The sequence below is a fragment of the Sinocyclocheilus rhinocerous genome, unplaced genomic scaffold (assembly GCF_001515625.1).
Source record: "Sinocyclocheilus rhinocerous isolate Xijiao unplaced genomic scaffold, SAMN03320098_v1.1 scaffold807, whole genome shotgun sequence".
Classification (NCBI taxonomy): Eukaryota; Metazoa; Chordata; class Actinopteri; order Cypriniformes; family Cyprinidae; genus Sinocyclocheilus; species Sinocyclocheilus rhinocerous.
The window spans coordinates 1233288-1248152 of NW_015650326.1; the positions used below are offsets into that span (position 1 = coordinate 1233288).

A 14865-nucleotide genomic window follows, 5' to 3' on the forward strand; every position below is an offset into this window, starting at 1 on the left:
AAAATTTAATGCCACAGACCTTTTCTCTCTTTTTTTCAGTCACGTAGCACAAATTAAAAAGAAATAATTGTCTTTCTACTGCATGGACAGCCAAGTTTTATCAAAATCCCATCTTGCCAGTGGTGAATTACACCTTCAGGTGTCACTACTTTTAGTTACTCCCCAATGCTGCAGGAACCCACAACATTTAGCATCATCATGAATGCAAATTTATTTTGCTTTAACCTGAAGTAGTAATATTGGAAGAATACAATCTGCTTTTGTATTTATTTGCAATATAGACCATTACTCACTGTTGAATTAGTTGAAACTGTCATAGTAGTTTCTGCATTGGTTCTGTGAAGCCTGCATGGAGCTGTAATAACCAGGTGAATTGTCCTGACACTACAGGAGAGCTGGCATTGCCTTTGAATTTCAAGTCACTTTCACCTTCAGGGCTCCAGACTAACATTTGAGAGCAGTGGCACCAGCGCCACTAAGTTCTACGGATGGTGGCACCAGGAGCAGATTTGGTAGCGCTGGGGGTGGTGTGTGGGAGTATTAAAATATAGATAATTTAATCATAAAATTACTATTGTTTTGCAAGTGCAGTTACTAATAATAGTTCATGTTCATTTCTTGTTTTTCTTTTGTTTATTGTTTATACAGATTTGACAGTAAAGCACTAAGCTTGAGTTAAGATGCATACAAAATTTACTTTTATTATCAACAGTAACGGGTGGAAAATCAAATTTTTATATAGAAAATGTATATAGGCTATTCCACTCTTATTAAATGTACCATTATTCTTCTAGTATACTGAACTGACCAACTTCAGTGATTATGTGTGATTTAGTAGCAAGTTGAAGAAAAGTTTGCTTTTCAAGGCACTTTGTGACTTTTCTTACTTCATATACAAAAAAGTGTAAAATTCTGACAAAATCTGATTTCTTGATCATTTGATATTTTATAAGAGTGATTTTATAATTTCAAAATATAGAGAAAAAGTATAAATGAATGACTAATAAGCCAATAAGTGCTCCTCTGCTGCTGTCTACTGGTTATAATTGTGATTTGATGCATTTTTATTTTATTTTACATAAGTGTTTGTTCACCACAAAGTACATTTTGGTCAGCCCATTAAAAATAACATTCAAACTGGATCATTTTAGGGCTTTAAAGTGCTGGAAATAGTTGTGTGAAATGCTTGAAAGCCACTGAAAAGTGCTTGAATTTCTCTCTCAAAAGGCTGTACAAACCCTGAAATGAATAATGTAATGCATTCGACTATTTCTACCACAACACCATGGTTACAGTTAGCTTTACTGCTTCTGGTTTCCTGACGCATGTCAGTGCTGTTATAACAGAGAATTCTGTGCAGAATTTGAATGATTCTCACTAGATCTCGCAGCAACCTTATTGTGTGGCGAATTCAAACGCTTCTCACTGGATCTCGCAGCACTGTTGCATCTGTGCAGTAACAGTGTCGCGAAATCAACTTTGGCTCCCGAGTAAAGGGCTTTTCACACTGAAAGCGAAAATTCGGCGCAATGACGCTTTTGAATCGAAAAAATAGATCCCTATGGGGCTATTCACACCAGGCACGATCATTCGCGGTGCGAAAAAGCGAGGATTTTTTTTCTGTCCTGTGTGTCGATTTTTTTCCCCGTCGCTCAACGATGAAACGGGCCGTCCAATCAGATTTGAGCTTAGATCACGTGCCCAGAGCAGCTGCTGTTGCACGAGTGGTGGCGCTGTTTCGAAAATCAGTGTAAACAAACACTGAAGAAGAGTATCCCGGTAGAGAGAAGAGAGTGGATGCCGAGTTCCTGGTATCTTTGGTATCTGAGAACAGATTTATTCTCACATGTCCTTAATATAATTTCTAAATTCTCCATTGAATTATGTGATCTGGAGTGTCCGTTTTCTTCCACGTGCGCGAGTGTTATGAGTCAGAGCTCGTTAACTCTCTAGATCTTCCGTGTTTAAAAAACGAGTGAAACATTTTTCTACACATGAAATATGAAAGCAAATAGACATATGATTATGACGATATATTTTCTGTATGTGTTTTGTATGCAGCTCATGGTAATTTTATAACAATAAAGGATGTTTATGACAATAAGTTCAAATGTGGCTTGATGCTAATTGTACTTATATTTATATTTTAAGATGTTTTCTTGTAAGCATTATAGATAGTTTGTGTTTCTGGCGTAGAACCAAACTTTATTTAGCTATATTTAATGCTGTATATTGAGCAGTGGACGATGTTAAATCCATATATGAGATACATATCTGAGTAAAAAAATGCATTGCTGGTCGGCACCTCCTAGCGTGCAGGCGTGAATTAGCAGAAGGCGATCAGTCGTTTCGTGCTCTGTGTGAAGGCAACGTTCGTCGGCGATTCGCCTCGCTTTTTCGCATCGCGCTCAGTGTGAAACGGCCTTAAAGCTGTTCTGAGCTCGGGCAAGTTTGTTTGCGTCGTGGTCCGAGCTGATAAACGGTACGCGCTGCGCAGCTGAAACGTAGCGCGGTTTAGTTTCGCTTTTGTTTAGTTTGCCGTTTGATGTTTCTCAAATGCAACAGAAATGGCAGCGCTAATGAGTTGGACAACGCGGTGGTCGTGCCAGTGCGACCGCTCACAAAAATTAGTCGCACCGGCAGAAAAAATGGTCGCAAAGTGCAACCATTTGTTCGCAGTCTGGAGCCCTGACCTTGAAGGCTGGAACACCCCCGCAGTCAATAATACGAGCTGGCATCATTAAAGGTGCTGTCAGTAACTGCTTAGCCTCCTGAAATAACCTCTGTGTCAAGGTCACCACTGAAGTACAGTGGGTATGGAAAGTATTCAGACCCCCTTAAATTTTTCACTCTTTGCCATAATTATAAAAGACCCTTAAGTACCCAGAACTACTCAAGATTAAAAAACAAAACAAAAGCTGCTTCTTGGAGGAAGCTGTCAGCCTTTTCATTCTTTTTCCCAAGTGCTGTTCTAACTACATTTTTACTTTTTCTAAAGAAAATGTGAGTGATGTTTGCCAGTGCAAAACCCATTGCCTCAATGCTGGAGTGTTGCAAATGGTTGCCAGGGCATTGCTTTTCAGTTGCTCAAGGTTTTCTGAGTGTTTTAGCTTGTTTCTAGGGTGTTTTTTTCTTAGGGTGTTTGTAGAGTGTTTTACAAATTGCTGTTTAGATGCTAACATTTAGCTCATTGCAGTGTTTGTAGCATATTGCTATTCAGACGCTAAGGTATTCTTAATTTGCATCTGAAATCGAAGTGTCTAGTAGGTACTATATTTGTTTTGAAACTTCACAACTTTTGAAACTTCCTTTGCAAAGTATATATACAGTAATACTATAGATAGTATGGATGAAATTCATATCCACCATTTTGTCATTGTCACGTGACCTACCAGTTTAACTTCACAAATCCTCTCTCGTGGCCTCACACGATAGTAAATTGAGTGTTTTAGCATGTTGCTATTCATTTTGTAGCGTGTTCTGAGAGTTTGTATGTTCTTGCCGTCTCTAGGGTGTTCTGAGTGTTTGTAGCAAATTGCTATTTAGATGCTAAAGTATTCTTTGTGGGTGTTTTTTTTTTTTTTTTTCCATGTTGCTATTCAGCAAGTAGGGTGTTCTGAGTGTTTTTAGCATGTTCTTGCATCTCTAGAATGTTCTGAGTGTTTGTTGCATATTGTTATTTAGATGATACTGTAATGTTTTTAGCACACTGCAGTTTAGTTTCCTTAGAGTATTCTAAGTGTTTTCGCATGGTGCTATTCCGTTTGTAAGGTTTTCTGAGTGTGTTTAGCATATTGCTATTCAGCTATTTAGACAACATAGTATTAATTAGCATGGTGTTTATTAGCACATTGCTGTTTAGTTTCTAAGGTGTTCTGAGGGATTTAGCATGTCGTTATTCAGTTTATAGACTGTTCTGAGTGTGTTTAGCACGTTCTTACCAGTTTCTAGGCTGTTCTGACTGTTTGTAGCATGTTTTTTTCAGATGCTAAGGAATTCTTAGTGTTTTTTAGCATGTTGCTGTTTAGTTGCTAATGTGTTCTTAGAGTTAGCACATTCGTACTGTTTCTAGGGTGTTTTAACATTTTGCGGTTCAGTTTATAGGTGTTGGTAGCATATTGTTTGTCACGTTAAGGTATTCTTACTGTGTTTAGTGTGTCACTATTCAGTTTATAGGGTGTTGAAGAGTCCACCTTCATGTCTCTATGATATTTTACAGTCTCTTTCCACTATGGGGTCTATAGGGATTTTTCACCCATTTTATCATCCACGAAGTGGAAATAATTGATTGCTTAGAAAAGTAATGGCACATCTCTCCCAACAACCTGCACAATTTGAGAAATCAATTCACGTCTTTGGTACAAACGTTATGGGATTAGGCCTACTTGTTGAAGTTTAATACAAAGCGTCTGCTTTGACTCAAATCCCTCACCATACACATAAGCATTGCTAATACTAATGCTTTCATCGACAAGCACCAGTAACTAGTTTTCTTTGCAGACTGACCCTAGTTTGTAGTGTCTGTTGTAGTTCCATTGAAGCTCTTTCCGAGTAGACTGCAGCGGATGAGGTGAATACAGGAGGTGGTTGACTGCAGCTGTGGTTTCAATGCGGTCTATTTTAGACCACAACTAGATCTCGACTCACTAGGCGCTCTTAGTCACAGATGACTCACACCTCTAATTGTCCACATTGTGTACATTCTGAAGCAACGGTTTTCCCAATTTCTCTCTTATTAACACACGGCACATGTGCTCTGCATATGCATATTCCACCTAAATCAAATGGGATACATGTTTGCGATCGAACAGGGAAACCAAAGATCCTGGCTCTTTCTTCACTTTTGTTTTGCAGGCTGCTGTTGACATTGTACAAATCCAGCTGTTGTTCACATGTCATCATTTGGGATCTTTAAAAACGAAACATACTGGCCTGAAACTGAAAGGCTGGTTCACTGGAAACAATTAGCACTGTTCAGAATAAACAAACATTTCATGGATGAATATTCATTTCAGGCAAAGGTACGCAGTCAGACGACATTCAGGCTTGTCTGTCTCATTAGCCGAGGCTGTGACTTTCATTTTGAGGGGTTTCAACACTTACACTGACATGCAAATCTCACCTTTTGGTTCAAAGAACAAGTCGTCTTTTTGATAAATGCATCATCTGTTTGTTTACTCCACAATGAAAATATGCATTAGTTGGACCAGCCTGAAAAATACAGTTTATTTGGTGTAATTTGAGCTAAAGAAGCTACAATTTTGAAGATTTCTGCCTTTCCTTAAAACTCCTTAAAACTGTAGTTTCCCAATGGCAGTCCCAGAAACGCGGTTTGAAACAGCCCTCGGTTTGCTACGTCACAAAATTCAATAACCAATCACGTCAAGGGATAGATTCCTGTCATTAGCATATCCCTCTCTCCATTTATACAAACACGGCGCGCATAGAGATCATAGCATAGAGTTCGCATGCTAAATATACCAATTACCAGCACAAAACCAAAAATTTAATTAAGCAAAAACCCATGAAGCCGTGGTTTAACGTGAATTTAGAACCGCTAACTTCAATAATAACCCGCGGCAACTGTGTAAAAGTAGCCCGGAGTCAGACCCACCTCTCCCGCATCGGCGTCTGCACGTCACTCGCGTATGCTCGCGGGCGCCATTTAAGAATCATAAACTTGGCTGCGTTGGAGTCTTCAAGGCATTTTGAGGACACAACATCGTCAAGTAAGTAACTTTAATGACTGTTGCGGTATCCACTGTAGTTGTCTGCTAGTAAAAACAGTTTTATCAGTCATTATCCGTGGATCAGGAGGCCCTGGCTGGTGTGACTGAGTGGAGGCGGGGCTAATTTGCATATTCATAGATCCGCGTATAATAAATGGGGCAAGGGTGTAGACATGTAGACAGAAGGGTTACATTCAAGCTATTTTAAGGCCTAAAATTTTTTTTTTTAACGAAAAAACATTTAAATATGTAATTTTGATGTTCAAAATGAGTTTTAAGTGATAAAATTTTTGACTAAAGGGGGACTTAAAAAAAAAAAAAAATGCAAAAGTATCACAGAGTGGTCCCATGCGACATGTGCCGTATATTCCAAGTGTTCTGCTGGTTTGGTGAAAAACAGACCAAAATGTAACACTTTATTTAAATTTGGCCGTTGGTCTCTGTGCACGACTGCCCATTCATGAGACTCTATTAGCACAGCAGTTCACTCTGACCCACCCAGGAAAAGCACACAAGTTGTGAAAAATCAAGATGAATAAAAAAGCGACACAAAACAATGCCTAGAAATCCCCCAAAAAAGTTTCTGTGTCATTTCTCAGTTGAATATCTCAGGACCAGAACTCACAGTTGACAGATAACTTGTTGTTGCGACAAGCACAACAGATATTTTTTTCCTCAGAAGAAAGTACATGGATTGTATTTCATGTTGTGTTTTTATTAATCTTGATTTTTCACAACTTGTGTGCTTTTCCTGGGTGAGTCGGAGTGAACTCGTGTCTCATGAACGTGCAGTCGTGCACAGAGACCAACAGCCAACGTCAGGATATTCATTAAATAATAATTGTTTTTCACCAAACCCTATCGTACACCTGCAGAACACTTGGAATATATGGCACGTGTCTCATGGGACCACTCTGTGATACTTTTGCGTTTTATTTAAAAGCTTGATGCTGATCACCATACACTGCCATTATATGGACGAGCACGCATGGGACATTTTCAAAAAATCTCCATTTGTGGTCTGAAAAAGAAAGAGAGCCATACAGCATTAGAATGACACAAGGGTGAATAAATGACAATTTAATTAAAAATTTTTGGGTGAACTGACCCTAACCTTACCCGTATCCCACCTTAATAGCAGCAAAAGTGTTTTGCAATTCAACATGAACACAATAAGTACACTGTACCTATAAAATACATACATATAAAGTACATAGTTAAAGACATCTAATGTAAAGTGGTGGACCATAAATGTGTGTTTTAGATTAGTACTTTTTTGCTTGCATTTTTTTTTTATCAATAAATTGATCTTTTATTTTTATTTTGAAATGGTTTTCTGTCTGAGAACATCTGGCTACTGAATGATCTAAAAGACTTTAAACTTGCTCCAACTCAGAGTATCTGAAAGCAATTAACGATCCACGTTCTTTGATGCTGTTTGTGTTTTAGAACTCACTGATGTGCAAAAGAAATTGTTTGTTTTTAACAGCATTTTTTTTTTTCCCTCAATGTAGATATAATGGGCCACATTCAAAAAATTCTAAAATATTTTTAAATTACACTCATTTTACACTATCACTGTAGTGTATAAATTCATCTTTATTAAGTAGGTGAATACAGTTGTGGTGAAACACTAATGAATTTAAGGTTTAATCTCATCAGTTTTGTCTAAAATGTCTGTTGGTGCAGCTGTAATTAACAAGGATGTATGTCTCCTTCTGTGTCTCTCGTCAGTCACTAAAGGGGAGCAGGAGGAGACGGCGGACGCCTCTGCCGTGGCAGTTTCAGCAGAGGGGGAGGAAGAGGAGCAGTCGTCATCCCCTCTTCCTGCGAGCCCTGAGACGGGGGCGGCACAAACATCATCAGCCTCTGGAGAAGCTAAAAGCAGGTCAGAGCAGCATCCTCTCGCCAGGCTGAGTCACCGCCGGCGTGGGAAGTGTGCGCATGCGGACGTGTGCGTGTGTGTCAGTGTGAACATTTGTGAATGGCTTCGTGTTTTAAGCTTTTTTGACTGAATTGAGCCTTTCTACCAAAATCTCAAAATGGAAGGTCAAATGATGAATGCCCGTTAGCACACGTGTGCTGAAGTATGTCTTGCTGCATGTGCATGTGTTGCTGTTGGCTACCGTTCTCTCTTAACGTGGGGGATGGGCACTTGTTCAGCTTACTAAAAGAGCATTCTGGGTAAAGACGACTGCAGTGCAGGAACCCAGGAAGAAGCGCTGGTGTGGCACAGCCCTTCAGCTCAGAGAGTTCACTGTATTTCCATGCACACAAAGAGCAGTAATGTGCAACTGCAGGTTGCATCCTGTGTGCAGCATGCAAATTTTTTGTTTACATTCCCCAAATGTGCAGTATAGACACTGTGCTGAGTACTGTATCTCACAATGCAATGTGCTCAATTTATGTGACATATGACACAGAAATAATGATGATTTTTGACATTATTGGCTATGGGTGAAAATGTTAAAAATCGCATGTTTCTTCTGTGTTGTTCATTGTTCAGAATAGAATAGTAACTTATTGCTATTAGTAGTATACACTCTATTCAGTACATATACAAATAGTGGTATGTTGACCACTTTTTTTGCATATTAAATGAAACCGTAGGCATTGTGTACAGTAAATATTTCAAACAGAAGTATGCTACATTGTGTTTGCATCAGGGTTATTATAGTTAACTAAAAATAAAAAATTTTTATTTTTATTTTTTATTAATTTTTTTTTATACATTTTCGCTCCTTGAAATAAAATAAACTTGACTTAAAATAAACTGAAATGACATGACATAAAATATAAAAAACCTTAGACTTATTTTATTAATTTAAACTTATTTTAGATAAGATTATTTTATCGAAAACTGAAATAAATATGAATAAAAAAGATTTAGACATTTCAAAAAAACTAATAAAAATTAAAAAAACATCACAAAAACCTTAACTAAAATCAAAATCAAAATAAATAAATAATTCAAAATATTAATAAAAACTACACTAGTATCTCAACGATATGTAAAATTACTAATAACTAATAAACAGCTTCACATGACCACACATTGCATGTGTCAAGCTTTTTATTGTTATAGCACAGGTGCAATTACAAATTTACTATACATTTATGCTATATATATATATATATATATATATATATATATATATATTTACAGATTAAATTAATTGTAATTATATAAAGACATAAGAAATATATTTTTATATAGATATGTATATTTGATTTCCAATTTATTTAGACATTTATGCCAAAGTGTGTGGGTGTATATGTATACAGAATACAAATATATATACAAAAGTATATAATCGTACAGCAGTGAGTGGCGTACAGTTATCATCTTGAAATTATCTAGATTTTTTTAAATCTGAAAATATGTACAAACTGTTGGCATAAATAATGAGAAAAATAATAGAAAATATTCATAGCTTACATTTTAGCATTAGTCGCAAAACGTCACATTTTCTTTTATTAAAATTAAATAAATAAATAAAAATATCATGCAGTATACAGTATAAACTGCACATTATATAGCAGTACACAGCCACTATTGCTAGTTAGAAATCTTTTTCTTGGGTTTGTCTCTGGGTTTGTAGATATGTACATGCACCATGTCTGTTTGTTTGTGCTCTCAGCTGAATGTGCCTCAATGTTGACGTTACACTACAAATTTAAGGTTCCCCTGCCACACATGCACAAACACACATAAACACACAAACCCCTATCCAAACAGTCAACTCACCACGGCCACAGCTCTCCCAGGCTCCAGTCCATGAAAGGCTGTTAAGGGCTCTTTAGGACGGACTGTACTGCCCGTGAGGGCTGTCGTTGTGGGGAACAGTTTTATATCGGATCAATATTTACTGTTTTCCTCCTTAAGCTATGATGACAACACCACACAACAGCCTCACTGATTTCGAGGATTCGTTGCAATGGTCAAAGAGTTTTTGTAAATACATTAAGTGATACTTTTTACACATTCATCACCAAAAGATTTGACGTAGCCACATTGCAACACGAAATAATGTTTGTCCAAAAATGGTTGTTTTTAAATTGAGGGAGTTTTTGTCTGTCATGAAGATCTGATGGCTATATTTGAAAGTTGTGAAGTAGGAGTTACTCATAATATTGCCGTTCACCTTTGAATCAGTTGTGTCTAAATGCTGTGTAGCTGTATTTAAATATGTTAGCATGAAGCTGTCAATCTTACTCCAGTGAGGAGTGCTAGTTTAATTGTTGACAATTTTCCCATTTTCAGGGAGCGTGAAAATAAAAGACACAGCATGTGTGAATTCTAACACTCCCACATACTTATTAGTAGTCTAAACTTTGGTTTCGCAACTTACGTGCTTCTCCTTTGAGTGTAGCAGTTAGAGAATTCCAAATAGTGTTTTTGCGCCTTTGCAGGAGGCGTCATTTGTCGAGCGTTCCAAATTAAAGTGAATCCCTTCATGAAGGGCCCTTCCAGAAGTCCGTTAGTGAGGGGTGCATGCGTAAAATGCTGCATAATACACAGAAAACATAATTATAAAATGCATATATATTTGCAACATTTATTTTGTAAGAACATCTAATGGGATGATGGACGCCGCGCGGCGTTGTCCTGGTAACTTTCCAGGAGAAGGTAATGAGGAAATAACATTTCATTGCTCTGTTTGCCAAGTGTGTTCTTATGAGTTTGGAATGACATGAATGGTGAGTAATTGATGACTGAATTTGTGTTTTTGTATACATTTATAACAATTTATGAATAATTTATTGAATGGGCTCTGTTTGTGTGAATAACATTAAAAATGGTTGTCTGTGGAAAAAAAAAATTTATCATTAAGACCCACTGTAGTAATTGTAAAAAATTTTTTTTAATTGTTTAATTAAATAGTTTTCATTAAACATTGAGAATCATCACTCAATTCCTATATTTTCTTTTATTTTCTAAATTTGGTCCATACCAATCAGTGGTGTCAGTAAGCATTGATCATGTTGTGTGACTTTGGCATGCTGGGATTCAGATTGTCCTTTTAACTCTTTCCCCGTCATTGACGGAATTTTCCGGTTTTCTGTGTTTTCACTGGTGTACGGTAGGAGGCGCTATTTAGCATCTTCTGAAAGAGTACTGAATCTCTGGATCAAAATACGGCAAAGAAGAAGCAGAAACAAGTGATCGCGTATGTAAGCAGATGCATATGTATAATAACGCGATCATCAAACATCAATCATTATATAAATCAAAACTGCCTGGCGTTACCAAATGAAATGACGATCCAGGAAGTGGTTTTAGGACCGTGCAAGCTTTGGATGTGTTGATCTATTCCATCTTTATCTTTCTGAATCTGATCAAGACATAGTCTTTTACAAAAACGTGATTTTCTCTCAGCTTTTTGTTCAAAATGTTGCTTTTTTCATGAAACGTACCCATATTCAAGTGTTGATAAAAAAAAGTTTTTTTTTTTTTTTGATTAAAGGGGTCCTATTATGCTCTTTTACAAAGTCTTGATTTTGTACTAGAACATGCTCTCATGCTTGGTGGTTCGAAAAACGCATTATTTTTCACATAGTTTACATTATTAAAATACCTTTCTCCCCAGCCTGGCACAAACGGCTCGATTAGTTCCGGCTTTGATGAAGGTCCGCCTTCCGAAAAACAAAATGTGTTGTGATTGGTTAGCTGTCCCAGTGCGTTGTGATTGGCGAACAGCTTAGGTGGTGTTTCATTACTGCCACGCCCCTTGCTCCGTCTTTCAACAAAAACTTTTGTGCGAATCCGGCACTGTACTCCCTCGTGTTGTGGAAGCTGTCCGCAGTAAAATGCACAGCACACAATAGCAAATTGGGGTTATAATGCTCAGGAACGGAGTTAAAAAATAAATTGCAACCACTGTTTCCTGACATCCTCTTTCACGGAGGTGAAAAAAAACAGCGTTTCAGGCGGTCGTGCACCGGACGAGAAGCGCAGCGTCGCGTCGCGCCACGTCTTTAAAAAAAAAAAACGCTAGCAGGGAAGAGTTAATAAGCCCCACCCAAAAATATTTCTGACCAACAGTTTCCATCCCGTATTTTCCCTCACAAGCTTGTGCTCTTTTCTAATGTAAGTCTTTGGAGCATCTGTGCATTTGGATGTTTATAATTGCAATTTTATGGAAATCAACCATAATATGATAAAATGTTGTTGGTGGTCTCTTATAATAGTGATACAAGATACCCAGAAAGGAACTGTTTTTATTTTCATTTTTCAAATTTTGAAATAAATTTGAAAGAAATGCATAGTGTGATTAAACAATGTGTCAGGCCTTATTCCAAAATGAACATGCAGAACATCAGTAAGGAGGCATTTTCTCCAAGTTTCAGTAAACAGCGGGAAGCGTTTGGATTGTTTCCTATATTGAGTTTTTAATCAAGTTAGAGTGAAGTTTAATCATTTCCTAAAAATGGTTTGCAATCTCACAATTCCATCCCAGCTAAAAATAATATCCATTCAATTTTACAACTCTATGAACACATTTTACTGAAAATGTTCGGTTTATTCCAAAGGAATGTTCAGTAAAGCTTGTCTGAATTAGCAACACTAGCTGAGTAAATATTTTCCTGCCACACTTGTTTCTATCATACAAGTGTGAGCTGCTGTTATATAGCTCAAAATCTGCAAAGAGGTTATTAAATGAAACAAATAATGTCAAAATGTATCATCCTTTACTGGAAAATTAAACAACGTTTTAAACACTACAGTGTATTGTGCACGTTATTTTTTTGATAGACATTGATATTGTAATATTAAAGTGACGTGGATTTAAGAACAGATGAATCATAAGGTAATAATTATTTATTTTTTAGGCATCAAGTTTTCAGTGAAGTGATTGATGCCCATGAGTGTGTTATGTTAATGTTTTTAGTTCTAATATTCCAATCGACAGCCAGTCTAAGTTTTTGATGGACGTGATATGAGCGGTGAACTATGTTTGATTTTTGGGTAATTAGAAAACGTGCTGGAGACGTTTTTGACGCATATATTGTTTATATGTTATACTCTTTATTGTATTGCAAGTGTTGCAATTTTGGATCAGTAGATCTCTGAGGGTTAAAGGAACATTCTGGATTTACCCGAAACCTTCTTTTAAACCATTAGAGAACTGTAATATATGCCATCTTGTTTCATTGGCTAACCGCCTTCCTCTGGTCTCCTCACAGCGAACAGCTCTGTGCCTTCTGTTACTGTGCTGGTCGAAGCCTGTTGGGCCAGGGGGATCTGAAGCCATTCAGGGTCACGCCCGGATACGGCCCTCCACTCCCACAATCCTCCACAGAGGAGGGCCACGACCGTGACAACAAGACTGGGGCTGCCAGCCAATCAGGGAGGCACAGGGGCCCAGAGAGGTAAGCTGATTGGCTGAGGCGAGTGGAGCTGTCGTTTGATATCGGCTGTGATGTGTAGTGTAATGTTTCAATGAGCTCAGCTAAATGGGGCTTCTCTCACGACTGTTTTTTCTTCTCGGTCGGCCCCTGTGAAATAGATCGGATGGTATTGGCCATTGTTAGAGAGAGGAAAGTGTTACGTGTGTGTTTGTTTGCGCTCTCTGTGACTGTGTTTGTAAGGGCTCTTCTGAACGGTAGGCCTGTTACAGGCAGCAGGGCGCTGATATCTGATGTCACTGGTTGAATCACCCTCATCTGGATGAAATTTCAGGCAGAGACTGTTTGAATATGGATCATTCCAGTTGAAAATTGCACTCAGTGCTCTAGTATTTGTGTGTTTTTGCTTAATGTCCTGGAGACAGACTCATGTGAAGCAAACACAGGATTTGTCCTAAAGTGACCCTCTGCATTGTCTCGGCAAATGGCAATGCTTATTTGTCCCACATACTTTAATTTAAAGCATATTGTAGTGGTTCAGTGTCTTCTAAAGCTATGATATGATTGTAGTACGCTTCTGTTAGTATTGGTAGTATACTGCTCTTCACAAGTTTATGGTAGGATTTTAAATGTTTTTAAAGAATTGCCTCATGCTAACCAAAGATACATTTATTTGAGCAAAAATACAGTAAAACCTGTAATATTGTGAAATATTAAATATTAATAAATAATTTAATATTCAATAAAATATTCTCTAAAATACATATTTATATATTTTAAAATGTCATTTATTGCTGTGACGCAAAGCTGAATTTTACTCCAGTCTTCAGTGTCACATGATCCTTCAGAAATCATTCTAATATGCTGATTTGATGCTCAATAAACATTTCTTATTATTATCAGTGTTGAAAACAGTTGAAAATCAATGATACATTTTTTTCTGGATTTTTGATTAAAAAGTTCAAAATAACAGCATTTATTTTAAATAGAAATTATTAAATTAATTGAATGATTTTAAATGGTTATAATCTTTTATTATTATAATAATCTTTATTGTCACTTTTGGTCAATTTAATGCATCCTTGCTGAATAAAAGTATTAATTTCTTTTAAATAAAATCCTACTGACACCAACCTTTTGAATGGGATGTAGAATGTATAATGACATTTACCTTTTATTTATTGTCATGTTTACTGGCTTGACTGTATGTTATAAATTGCATTTTTAATGGACCGTAAGCTAGGGCTGCACGATTATGACAAAAATCATAATTGTCGATTATTCCCTTGAAATTGTAATTGCGATTATTAATTATGATTATCACAATTTACATTGAATGATGTTTATTCCATTGGTTGATTCAACTGCATGCCGTATTTTTATATGAAAATAAGCTGAAAACACTCTAACTGAAAAACTTTTAGTGCTTTTCAATAGTATTAAGCCTCAAATGCTTCTTCTTTAAATTATAAAAAAAGTAAAAATATGAATGGTATTATAATGTTATACTAAAACTAAAATTAAAACAATGGAAAAACCCTTAAGATAACATGTAGAAAGAAAAAAAACATCTTAAGCGTGCAGAATAACATAAGTGGACTTTGAACGATTAATTGCCGCTTTCAACGATTACGTAATTTTGGCATCCATAATTGTAATCGCGATTAGAAATTCGATTAATTGTGCAGCCCTAACAATGAGCACTTTTTATGAAATTTGTGATTTGGGTAGCATTTAGCATTTTGTCTGAAATAAATCACACCACAAATGGAAAAATCTGTGGGAT

The 14865-nt window shown here is 36.8% G+C and overlaps 1 protein-coding gene across 1 annotated transcript in view; it reads left to right on the forward strand.

Annotated features, from left to right (window-relative positions):
* LOC107711680 (histone-lysine N-methyltransferase 2C-like) overlaps window positions 1-14865 on the forward strand; it is a 133001-nt gene that overhangs the window by 15115 nt on the left and 103021 nt on the right. The window contains exons 4-5 of the mRNA XM_016516698.1: window positions 7464-7617; window positions 12918-13103. Coding sequence (XP_016372184.1) covers window positions 7464-7617; window positions 12918-13103 — 340 coding nt within the window. The remainder of the gene's footprint in view (window positions 1-7463; window positions 7618-12917; window positions 13104-14865) is intronic.